This window comes from Magallana gigas, chromosome 3 (assembly GCF_963853765.1).
Source record: "Magallana gigas chromosome 3, xbMagGiga1.1, whole genome shotgun sequence".
Taxonomy (NCBI): domain Eukaryota; kingdom Metazoa; phylum Mollusca; class Bivalvia; order Ostreida; family Ostreidae; genus Magallana; species Magallana gigas.
Window position 1 is genome coordinate 46252756 of NC_088855.1, and position 12767 is coordinate 46265522.

The 12767-nt window shown below is 35.6% G+C and overlaps 1 protein-coding gene across 5 annotated transcripts; it reads right to left on the reverse strand.

Moving 5' to 3' along the window:
- Positions 1–3174: 3174 nt before the first annotated feature.
- LOC105349223 (serine-rich adhesin for platelets) lies at positions 3175–12047 on the reverse strand. Of its 5 annotated transcripts, XM_066080025.1 has the most exons (6): positions 11844–12041; positions 8503–11739; positions 8331–8426; positions 7977–8152; positions 3865–4469; positions 3175–3757 (listed from the first exon to the last, which is right to left on the reverse strand). In XM_066080025.1, the coding sequence occupies exons 2-6, from the start codon at positions 11175–11177 to the stop codon at positions 3200–3202; spliced, it is 4110 nt and encodes a 1369-aa protein (XP_065936097.1). In that variant the 5' UTR covers positions 11178–11739; positions 11844–12041; the 3' UTR covers positions 3175–3199. The 5 variants fall into 5 exon arrangements, with proteins under 5 accessions (XP_065936097.1, XP_065936094.1, XP_065936095.1 ...); XM_066080022.1 differs by having other exon boundaries at positions 8503–12041; XM_066080023.1 differs by having other exon boundaries at positions 3865–4448; positions 8503–12040.
- Positions 12048–12767: the final 720 nt, after the last annotated feature.

Below are 12767 nucleotides of genomic sequence, written 5' to 3' on the forward strand. Positions count from 1 at the left end.
GATGCAGTGAATTTCACCTTATTTGTGCTGAAAGGCCAGAAAGCTAATGCTATGGCCATTTGTGCTTAAACACTTTTCCATGTGGACCATATCTCAAGTACTTGCTTGCCAAATAAGATTAAATTATCACAGAGTATCCTTGGCTACAAGAGCTTTACAGTCTTACTATAGGTATGGGCATGGCATTCAAACAAAGGGAATGCTGTTTTCACAAATATCTGATAGATTCTCACCAAACTTGCACATTAGAATGGAGATTTATTATAGATTAAAAAAGATTCAAGACGTCATCCTTGAGCAAAGGGCATTTGTCTCAAGTTCAAACGTGACTTAAAATGACATTTTTTAACCGGGTTTTCCAACGGAAAAAACCGGTTGTCAAAGTGGTGAAAATGGCGGGCGAGCGGCTGCCAAAAGGGTACCCTGATTGTACTGATAACTCCTCCTACAGTTTTCAAGATAGGAAGTTGGTTTTATGCAGATCAATTGTACATATATCAGAGGTATGCATATTGTTAGGATTTTGATTTCTGATAATTAATTTTATGAAAAAAATACCAGCTTTTGAATTTAGTCATTTTTTGGTAAAATATTGCATATAGGGTACCCTGATTGTACGAAGAACTCCTACAGTTTTCAAGATAGAAAGTTGTTCTTTTGCAGATTAAGTGTACATATATCAGAGAGAGGTGTGCATATTATTAGGATATTGATTTCTGATAATTAATGAAAAAAATACCAGCTTTTGAACTTAGTCATTTTTTGGCAAAATATTGCTTATAGGGTACTCTATTTCACTGGATACGGTAGGTAGTGTTTATGAATTCAGGGTTGACATGGATTATGGATATAGTTCACATAAAAGAAAACCCGGTTTGCTGTCACATTGACAGCTTTTCACTTGTTTTATAATTTGCCTACTTTTAGGAATATGATCATTCAATCTTGTCAGTAAAAGCAAATAAGGACCTGTGGGCATGTTCACGAAAGTATCTTAAGATTCGTCTTAAGACATGTCCTAAGACATATCTTAAGACGAATCTTATGACCAATCTGAGACATATCTTAGGATGTTTCTCGAAGCTATCTCAGATGTGTCCTAATTTAAGACATCTTAATTTCAGTTTGTATGTATCCTTACAAGAAAAACAGTTAAAAACGATGATACAAAATACTGTTCTATACTTTGGAATGTATTTTTTCAATCAGAAATCATAATTTGGGTACATATATCATAAATAGAGTAAATTAAGTATTTATATTATTACATAAGTATTATATAAACTGTGCGTCTATTTCAACTTTACGAAAACTCCCGAACTTCATATTCTTCCCCATCCCTTTCCCACTCGATCTTGTGTGAGAGAGAGAGAGAGAGAGAGAATTAGAGAGAGAGAGATTTCTTGTGAAACATTCACAACATTATTGTTCTTTTGGATTTTTTATCTGTCTTTAATCCAATAAATGTAAGTGATTGTCTTCAATATTATGGAATTTTAACATGTAAATAAATACTTTTAGGAAAAGCTAATGTATGTAAATGAATGGTTCACACAGCAGTCAACATACACTTGTAAAAGCACGTGTACCTTGTTCATGTTTTTATATGATCAGCCAATGATATTGGTAATTGGTTTTAATTCGCGCCATTCTTAAATTATACGTGCGTCCAGTTCTGTCCAGTGCCTATTCATTACATTATACATGTTAAGCGAGTGAACCATAGCCATGTCATCAAGAAAAAGAAATCCTAACTTTTCTGAGGCTGAAATTCAAATCATTCTCAAAGAAGTGGAGAAATGGAAAGGAGTCTTGTTTTCGAAACTTTCGACGGTAACGACAAAAAACACAAAAAGCGAGTATGGGAGACAATTTGCCATTTTTACTAGTTAAGACACCTGTTAGGATGTCTTAAAGTTAAGATATTTTTTAAGACATGTCCTAAAATAGGACGGCTTCAAGAAATTGACTTAGGACTAAGACGTGTCCTAAGTGATGTCTGAGACATATCTTAGTCTTAAGATAGCTTCGTGAACATGCCCACTGAATATCAAATGACATCTCAATTGTCACTGTGATCTACGCCTTGAATTTCGCATTTTTTTCATTTTCAAATTGTGTAAGATAAATATCTAAAATAAACGGAGGCACAGAATCATAAAAATTTGTTGGTGCCTCCTTGGATCTGACAACGAGAAAGCAGAGCGTAATGATAAACTTCTTGACTGTAAGTAGGGCCCTGCCCCCCGGGCTCTACATGCTCAGGCAGTCCATCCATCCATCCGTCTGTCCAACATCGTTTGTCCAACTTATACTCCCCCCACAGACTGACTTTGGGTAAATGATGTGCAGTGACTTTGAAGTAAGTTTCTTAGTTTAAGTTTAAGGGTATAGCGGACCTTTATGTAAAAACATTTTTGTCTGTTCACATATTCTCTTCCTTTGGCCAAATCTAACTCATACTTCACCCAAAAAGTGCCTTTAGTTAAAAGTTTCTAAAGTCAAGGTCATATCAGTCCACTATAAAGATCTCTTTTAGGCCATATCCTCCCTTAGCTCTGTCTTGCTCATACTTCATGGCGAGTGTGGGTAAAGGGTATGCCATGACCTTTGACCAAGGATCTAGGTTAAATGTGAAGCTCATTGCAGATCCCCTTAAAGCCGAGTTTTGAGCGATGATCTAAAAATTGCTTGAATGTAAGGTTTTTAGTAGAATGAGTTAAATCTTTTTGTCAAATTCCAAGGTCATAAACGTGTGTGAAATATCCTTATCTCCTCTTTTTTCTCCACTTTGCCTTATATCTTATGTTACACCCATATGGTAACTGTTGGACAGAGAATGTGCAATGATCTTGAACTATGTTGTTAAAGTTTTAGGTCAAAGCGGTGTCCTTAAAAATATCTTTTTTTAAACGGGCTCTTTGAAATAGTAACTATCTCAAAACATCTGCTTTGCTTATTTTCGAAGCAGTGTACGTGAATTTTTTTTCAAGAACAATTATTTACCCGAAGAGCGTTTCCATATCCCGTGGCGGCTTGTTAATTTATTTTAATAAACTATTCTTGTAATTCATCTCTCAAAGTGGGATCTTGTTTAGCCTAAACTTGGCTGAACATATTTTGTATGAAGCTTTGATCTCAAATTTATATTCGAGTTTTTCCTATATTATACAATTAATCAAACTTTATTATCTTTGAATCAATGAGACAATTGACTGCCGTCGCTGCTCTTTCCTTGAGTATAGATGTATCTGATACCACCATTGTTAACTGTGGAAGAAATCACATTGGCGGATCGAGAAAAGGTTACCAAATCATAGGGATATTGATAGACAGTGGGAACAGCTTGCAAGTACATATCTGAGAAGTTGTTGTTTGAGTTCTGACTTTTGGCCGCCTGATTGTTACGGGGTAGAAACCTTTCTTGAGGTTTTCTTCGTTTTAATGGTCTAAGAACTGGCGCCAAAAGTTTTGGGTCTATGAGAATCTGTTCGTTACGTACACAGCCTTGAGACAAACGTCGAAACTGGTCCGCTACCAACCAGTTATTGAGAAAACAGGAAGGCGAGTTCAGTTCGCAACAGTTCGAAGGATTGTCTAGCTGAGATTCTCTAAAAGACTGAGATGTGATTTTGTCAAAATCTGATGAAATCAATTCCATTCTCTTTTGACAAATGTTATTGCTTGCTGAATTGGTAGGCATGGTAATGAGATACTCATCTGTGACCTCTAAATCTGGTAACGTTTCTTGATGCATCTGAAATTTAAAAAATAAAAGATAGTGTTAATAAGATTGCATTTTTAAAATGAAATACCCCGGTACTAGAAACAGAAATAAACATGTATGTTGAGGAAAGGGTAGACCTGAGAAAGAATTTCCGTAGAAACCTGTGAATTTGCTTCTGGAAGATCATCAAGGACTGAACAGTCAGCGAACTCGAATTCACAATCGAGCAAATCATCCAAAATGGCGTTGTATTCGCTGCACACGATGGGCACACCATTGACTGACACTTTGCTGTTCGTTTCCAGGTCGTTGAGATCTAGCAGAAGTTCGGCAAGGGTTTCCGAGCGAATGTGCTTCGAGAAACTGACACCTTCTCCAACAATCAACTTCCGGGTGATTTCGCTGAATTCCTCCCGCATTGCTATCCTCTCTTGATCGCGCTTCTGACGTTCTATGTGACGAACGGTTTCCCTTGCGTCGAGAATTATTTGATAAAGGAGCTTATGGTACATCCCTTGCATGTCTGTCGTTTTGGATTCCTTCTTCTTTGCTTTCTGAGATTCTATTTTGAATACCTTCATCATTCTGATATACGTTTCTTTTGACGTTTCAGATATGTATTCTAAATTCTTGGCAATCTCCAATTGTTGTTCAGATCTCTTTAGTTGAAGAAAATACTTCATCTGGGAATCAGAACTTAAGTCTTCTTTGCTTGCTTGGTCTGAAAAAGCGATTTTACCTCCTACACAAGACAGAATAGGCACACAAATATAATAACATTATGTCTAAAGAATATCACGAAAGTCAGAGTAAGAAGATGTAAACTTTTATCAGCCGTTACATAATACGTTCATGCTAACAATGACGATCATTTATTTCGTGTGTATTAGTCTACGAGCTCGTTACCTAAATGCACTATACACATGGACAGTTCTTGTTCACCTTATCGTATTTGTATGGAGAATTTGAGTTTAAAACCTAAATTTGAGTATTTATTCATGCAATTGCTTTCTTTGGCCGTATATTCAGGCTATGACGGTAGCGATCATTGCAGAATAAAACATCCAATGCAATGCTCGCTACCTTCATGGTCGAATGAACTCTTACAGAAAAAAAAGAAGTCTTAGAACAGTCTGTTCAGCCCATTTTCTGGTCATATCGTAAGTTTCGATTGATTATGTAATCTAATCAACGCATCGTCAAACTTAGTATAGTACAATGTACTTTTAATGGTGCTTAAGGAGGCCGACTTTAGTTTGCATTGCGCATGTTTTTGCGCATTCTAATAAAATACAGTTGATTTATACTTCTTATGAATTTTTTTCGATATCATTTATAAAATCGAACACAATAAATAAAATACAGATAAAAATATTAAGATTTTTAAAGGAAATTTTTATTTTTAACACGATTTTTACGTTGTGCGGTAGGGGAGCATTGCCATTGCGCTTTTATGACGTTATGATAAAATGAAGCTTTGTAGGAGTACGTTATAAGAAATTACATAAAAGAAAAAGTAAAAATTGTATGCTGTTGAAATTTTAAATACAGAATGATGCTATCCTCGAGGACATTTTCCTCCTTTTTGGAATGAATCCATTATACCAATCATCATTCGTGATGATCCAAATATATAGCAAAATTTGGTGCATTTTAATATTTTGAGATGGCCCCCACTAAAAACCAGACGGTAGAATTTTGTGTTTTTTTACATATAAGGTAGGAAATTATATTACTAATCATATATAACAATTTGAGAAAAAAAGGTATTGTAGTATGTTTTTAAACTGCTTTGATGTGCGGAAAATGACAGTTTCCTATATATTCCTATAGTAAATGTACCTCTATTTTGAGATGGTCCCTAAAAAGAACCAGACGGCCGATTTTCATGAACCTTCGCAAATAAAGTAGAGTTGGTTTAAATAACATATGGTTTAAAAATAAAGAGTTTTGCTATTGTAGTTTTTCCGCAAAAAAACCCAAATCGGCCTCCTTAAATTATCTAATATATCCAAATATAATTTAATTCTGGTTGTAACGCGCTTTCTGATTGGCTAAAGAATTATTTTATTTGGTATAAAGAATGTTGCCTACGTCATAGTCAGACTAACGTCAAAAAATGTATTAATCCGCCTGACGTTACGTTTGAATTTTGTACAATTTGATGTCATTTTAAAGGTCAAATGACTGTTTTTATCTACAATTAATAGCAAAAAATTAAATTAAAAGCAATGAATGCAATATTTATTAGTTTTATACGATATAAAATGGTTTGGGGCAGTTTACGCTTTTTAATAAACCGCTTCGCGGTTTATATAGCGTAAACTGCCCCAAACCATTTTATATCGTATAAAACTAAAAAATATTGCATTCATTCCTTAAATGATTGACTGATTGTGTGTATAATTTGAATAAGCATTGCCACTTGATTGATGAACGGAACTACGCGTTTGTATTTAAAATAAATTTTCAAAAAAGTCAAAGGAATTCGTAAATATTCATACGCGAATTTTTAAATAAAAATGTCTTAAATGCTTTGTTGTAGCTATCAAGATATACAAATTAAAACGTTGTCTACGAACAATTTTCAATACGTCCAGATATATGTATTTTTGGAGAGTACTATTTAAGTACTTCACTACACATACCGTGACATACTTTTTAAGACACAACGTCACAAGATGGCGATTTAAATGTTTGTATCAATCGATTAAGATGTATATCGTCATATCTCAGTGGTTAAAGTATTAGGCTTGTGAAACGCAGGTCATGAGTTCGAATCAAACTGGGGCTTTTGTTTATGTTTACTGAATGAAATTTTTGAAAATATCATATTTTACCTAAATTGCACATTTTTTCGCCTATTTGACGGATATACTTCTTATCCATCCTGCTTTCTATCATAATCAAGTAATTTTCTGCTGATTTGAGAAACTATTTCAAGGTGTACATGTAGTGAGGCACCTTAAACTGAAATAACTGTCCAATCCATTTGCGTGTATTATACAGTAAAATAATTTCAAAACAAAAATGTCTTTGATCTTCGAAGAAGATATCAATCCGCGGACCATGTTAAGATTATAAGCAATTTACAATATCTACGTTTCTACTAAGGTTTGGAGTATCAATGTTTTAGGCTACCAATCATCCATTTTCCCCTGGATATAAATAAGACCTTACGATTTTTCGCTATTAACAGAAAAAATCCATATACGAGAGGAAAATAATAAAGTTTTTATAACATGATATCAAGAAATTGAGCTCTAATTTACCATTATGATGAGTATTGATTTTCTGTAATAACCTTTTTTATAACTGGGTTCTACACGCACCGATTTTGTTTGTATATAACACACATTAACATCACAGTAAGTCACCACAATGGTAATGGATAGTATGCAAACCAAAGAGCTGTGGTTTTTTGATTCTTTATTTATCAAAATGAATCAGCAAGGAAGAAAAAATTGACCGTTTGTTTTTTGCATGGTTTATGGTTAATCTTTTTCTATAACGATGAAACACACCCCATGCACTTTTATTAGAATAAAAAAAGTTGGCCCATTGATGAAATGATGCCACTTTTCATAGAATGCCAGTGATATCTGGTATGTTTGGCTGTAGACGACTTTTAAAGTACTAACAAGGAAAGAACGTTAACTGTTGATTTCATTAATCTTAAATTATCCGCTGGAAACTAAAATTAGTCAAACGTTGCAATATCAGAAATGTGGCATTTATTTTCAATTTTTATCCAAAAAATATAGCAATTTCTTGCCTGCATTGATTTAAAATTTTGTTCCAGTTTGGCAAATTATACACTGAGTTTGTTTAATTCCCTTGAAATTGTGAATTATGTGTTTAGACCAAATTAATAACAAAAAATATGTTACATTATTTAATTGATCATATAAATAAGGATTAAGATAACCCCTGTGTACTTTACAACTACGTTTATGTTGGAATACACTCTGTTATTGTTTGGGAGAGGGGGGTGAATCGAAATCATATATAAATATATTTATAACCAACTGTAACAAGTCTAGAAAAAATACACACAAAAAAAGAACCCCTCGGGAATCTTTATCTTTATCAAAAACAAATTTTCATATCAACCAGGAGTAGTTATATTTTTTATTATTCATACATCATTCGCATGACCTGATTTCAGAGGCATTGATTAGATTTGAGAGAGAGAGAGAGAGAGAGAGAGAGAGAGAGAGAGAGAGAGAGAGAGAGAGAGAGATTAAACCTTTTTTCTTTTTGGTCGTAGAATGACGATTTTCATCCCTGGTGGCGCTTTGCGCTCTTTGGTAGTACTTCAGCCTCTCTTTGGTTCCAAGAGCCTCCCACGCTATCCGCATCATCTCCTCCACCCCCGCAGAATCGCGACCCTGGCAGGTCAGTTGAAAGTGTCGCCGGTTCTCACTATATTGAAATTCTAAGCATTCAAAAATTTCATATTTAAGCATCCATGTATAATACGATGAATTTTTCTTTTGGGAGAGAGAGAGAGAGAGAGAGAGAGAGAGAGAGAGAGAGAGAGAGAGAGAGAGAGAGAGAGAGAGAGAGAGAGAGAGAGAGAGAGGAATGTTTGTCATCATACCTAGACCAAAGAATACTGGCATGTTTTCCTATTGTCTGATTCTGAAGTAAAGCGAGGTCTGCAGCCGAACTTCTTGTCGGAGTCGATGCCGTTGAACTAGTGGGAGAATTTATTTTAAATGTGTATTTGGCTACGAATACATTTCTTTTTAAAATTCAAAATTGATACTCACTTAAAAAGTGTGCTAGTTTTGTCATTTGACACACTAGCTGGCATTGGCCTGGGGTGTTGTTTTTCTTTGTTGCGGGACGGTCTTAGCTCTATATCCGGGTTATCTAGAACACAGGCTACCTCCCCCTCCCCTGAACGAGTCTTGCTGCGAGTCTGCTTATGTAAAGCCGTGTCCTCCTTCTTATTTATCTTAGCGATATCTTGTGAATTTTTCAAGAGTCCTTTTTCTGTGGTTTTTGGGTCAATTGCGTATCGTTCAGGGGTTTGCTGTAAGCGCGGGAGTTGAGGAGACTGTTTGATTATCTGAGCGCCATGGTCCGTTTTCCTGACCACAATTTTGAGTGGTTCATGTTTTGCCTCAGCTTCTTCAGTCTTTGAGTTTAAAGTGGTTCGACTGCTCTGTACTTGGTCATGGTGTTCTGTTCTGACACTAGATACCGAACATTTCTGACTGGTATGTTCCGATATTTCAGGCAGTGATTCATGAGCAGGCATCTCGCGATTTTCTGTTGGTCTACATTTTCCCGCAAGTTTCACCTCTCTAATTTTTGCAGATTCTTCTACCTGATTTACAATTGTCTGCAAAATATCTGTAATAATATCTAATTGAAAGCTACCAATTATCTCCGTTCTTTGTTTATCAATACTCGATTTTTCCATGATAATTTCATTTCTGTTATCTTGTACTCTCTGGTTGTCTTTCGTTCCTTCTTTCACACATTCATTTTCACACTCTAATAAGGAAGTAATCTGAGTGTCTACATCATTTTGACTGATGTTTATTGGGCTTTTAGCAGTTTTTGTAAGTGCATTGTTACTGAACTCTGTTGAATGGCTCGAGTTAATGATATGATCTTGAACATCCCCAGTCTCCTCCATACACTCCTGAGTTCGGGCACCTGTTTGTAGTTTGATGAACTGAGAGTCGTTTGACTGTTCTAGCTTTGTTTTATTATCTTCATCTTCTTGAATGTCATATTCTAACGATTCCCTCGCAGAAATTAAGTCAGGATGTCTTTTCTTGTCCTGGTCTTGATTCGGTTTCTTTTTGTCAATAAACCTGATTAATTTTCCTTGTTCTTTTGTTACACCTGTATCACAATCCTCACAAATCCCACTTGTTTCTTTATCCTGATTTCTTTCATCACCTTGTTTGACTTTGTTGCGGTGAGGTGTTCTTCTGGTGGCCATACTGAATGTTACTTGACTTGTCTGAGTTTTGCTTTTTGGGGTAGTCTTTATTTCTCTTTGGCATTCAATATCTTTGTTTTGCTCGGTCCCTTTGTTCTGTTGATTCTTTAAAACAACATCAGCTGCGATATGGTACTCTCGTTCCTCACTTTTAGTTAACTTAGCTGTAGCTTTGTTTTTGTTTGTAGCAGGTTCATTAACGTTTGTTAATTTCAGCTCGTGATTTTTCTTTCCGCCACCGCAATCATCTGTAATTTCTGAAGAACTATTTAACTGTGTGCTATCAGACAGCAAAGCTCTAGCTGATCTGTTTAGTTTAGACCCAGACTCTTGTTGGTTTGAGGGAACAGCTTGGCTAGATAAAGACTTAGGAGTCCTTCCCGAAGATCGTTTTTCTTGAAGCCTCGCACTCCGCTTCGGGGTGATGATAGAGCTATCCACTAATGTGGTTTGGTTTGATAAACTGCCACTTTTGTTTTCAACACAATCGTTATCATCATCCGTAAGCATTGGTATACTGGGTTTTTCATGTTGCTGTGCTTTCCTTTTCTTTTCATTTTCGCATTCCTCTTTGAATTTTGATAAAATCTCTTGAACATCTAATACTCCTTTCTGTTGACCATTTCTTGTAAAGATTATTGATTTGGACGACTTTGGCACTTCTTTGAAAATGTTCTGATGTTTATTTACTTCGTCATTGGATACCGATCCTTTAACGTTATTCCTTACAGTTCTCTGTTGGTATTTTGCCAAACTTTCACTTTTCAACAAGAATTCATTGTAGAGATCAGTGAAGCATCTTCTTTGATTTCCGTCACTTAGACTGGAATCTTTGTCTTGTCCGTCCGTACCGCCTTTCTTTGTCTTTTGGGATTTGTCATTTTCATGGGAACCGCCTTTCTTTGGAGTAAGACGTTTAAAACGAATGGGCATAAATCCTTCCCATAGTTCATCATTCTTAACTTCGCTTCGCAGTTTCTTTCTTCTTATAAATGGTTCCTCTTCAGATAATCTCCTCTTAAATCTTTCTCTCTTTTTTATCTTTGGTTTTTCAGTATTGTCAAGATCAGAACCAACCTCTTCCTTTAATGTTTTTGACTTCCGCTCATGCTTTATTGGTATTGCGGGGCTTATGGACAATTTTTTACTACAAGACCTTGTGACTGGGCTTGCACGTGGAGTTTCGGATGTCGACATTTGAAGGCTCCTCTTAAATTCTGTAGATTTTAATGGCGTATGTTTTTTAAGTGGCGGTTGCTTTGGTGTGATTAGGCCTCTGGATTCTTGGTTGAGATCAACTCCTAAATTGGTACTAGGGGAACAATAGAATCGGCGTCCTGATCTGAATATTATGCCTTTGGAACTCTCCGTCGATTCTTTCAGTTTCGGAGTCAGTTTATCTCCTCTTGTTTTTTCTCTCCTTAAACGAAGTAATTCTGACGACGTGTCCTGTTTGTTTGACGAACTTGACGGTGTTCCCGACATTCTTGGAGATCTAATTGGGGTTGAACTATAACTATTTCGATTGGGAGAGTAAAAGATTCGACGCCCTGATCTAAAGTGTATGCCCGGAGAAGTTTCGGGGGAATTTGCGATTCTTGGATTTAGTCGTTCCGAACATTTTTTTAGTATTTGCGGAGACTGTTTTTTAATAGGAGTTTTCTTTATTTGGGGTGATTTGTTTGTGGCGATTGCATTTTTCGATTCTTGATGAATACCCGTACCTTTGGCTTTTAATTTAGGGCTTATGTGATGGTTGATTTGACGTCCTGATTTAAAGACAATATCGGGGGAACAGTTGAAGCAGTTTGGCAGTATTTTTTGTTCCTTTGAAGCTCTTGTTTTTGGCGAATATGATTTTGACGGCGTGCACTTTTCATCTGATGAACTAACGACACTTTTGGATACTTCAAGTTTATTTGAATCAACAGGGGTTTTTGAGCTTGAAGTGTAATGAATTCGGCGTCCTGATCTAAAGTTTATACCAGACGAACTATCAAGCGCTTCTTCGAAATCGGAGGGTATTTTCTTCTTATCTGAGTTGTACCTATTGGTTTGCGGAGATTTACTCAACCTGGTTTTTGAATTTGATGTATAAATTACACAATCCACCTTTCTTTTCAGATTATTCGGCGTGCATTCTCTACTCACGTTTCTCGTCCTTGGGGGTGTCATATGGCTACTTTGTCCAGCATGATGATTTCCTTCTCCTGACTGTTTTCTGTCTTCCTGTTTGCGCTCTAACTTCTTTCTTTTCATGATTAAATTCGACTTAATGGTTATGAAGTTTAACGTAAAGAACAAACCCCAAGTTTTAAAAAGGATCTTCAACTGCTATATAATTGACTATGACGTCACTGATTTGCTCATTTTATTTTGACGTCACACATGATTCGTACATCATAAAACTTTGGAACTTTATTCGTACAATAACATGCATATTTTTATCCAAATGCCACAAAAGATTATTATCGATACTTTTATTTAATACAATTTAAAATGTTGTAATGTATAATCATTATGCCTTCTTACAATATTTTGGTTGTCTACGAAGAGCTAATCTTAAAAAATGAATCTGTATAAGTTAGGCCTATTTATGTAATTATATGTAAAGTCAACGCAAGACATGACAGTTACGTGAAATTATATTTTATAGTTAAGATGAGGTTGGGTAATTCTTCTACGATTGATCATTCATGATTACTAGCCTAATGTATGTAGGCCTACGCGTATTTTTGCGAGTTAAAAAAATAGCACGCTACTGCAAAATTTCCTATAGGTCCTACTATAGTACAGTTTTTTTTCGTAAAAGAGTTATGTAAAAAAAAAACACCTATAAAGCATTGATTCCAGTTTGTGTTTGATTCGTAGGGTGCAATATAGACGAACCCTGCGATGATATTGTTTGTGGAGAGGTTCAGTCAGCTGAAACTGCACTAAGTAGATACATGTACCGTATACCAAAGTATCCGGTTTCCACGCGTGTCACTAGATTTGCAAAAACCGAGGAAAATGTGTAACTTTTTTATATTATATGCTTAAGTCATATTTTGCGATATGAATTATTTTTTTCAA

Coding starts and splice junctions, on each gene's coding strand:
- LOC105349223 (XM_066080022.1), bottom strand. CDS start 11,951: ATGAAAAGAAAGAAGTTAGAGCGCAAACAGGAAGACAGAAAACAGTCA. Junction 8,427..8,502: donor AAAACTAGCACACTTTTTAA/GTGAGTATCAAT, acceptor TTCTCCCACTAG/TTCAACGGCATCGACTCCGA. Junction 8,153..8,330: donor GCCAGTATTCTTTGGTCTAG/GTATGATGACAA, acceptor ATTTCAATATAG/TGAGAACCGGCGACACTTTC.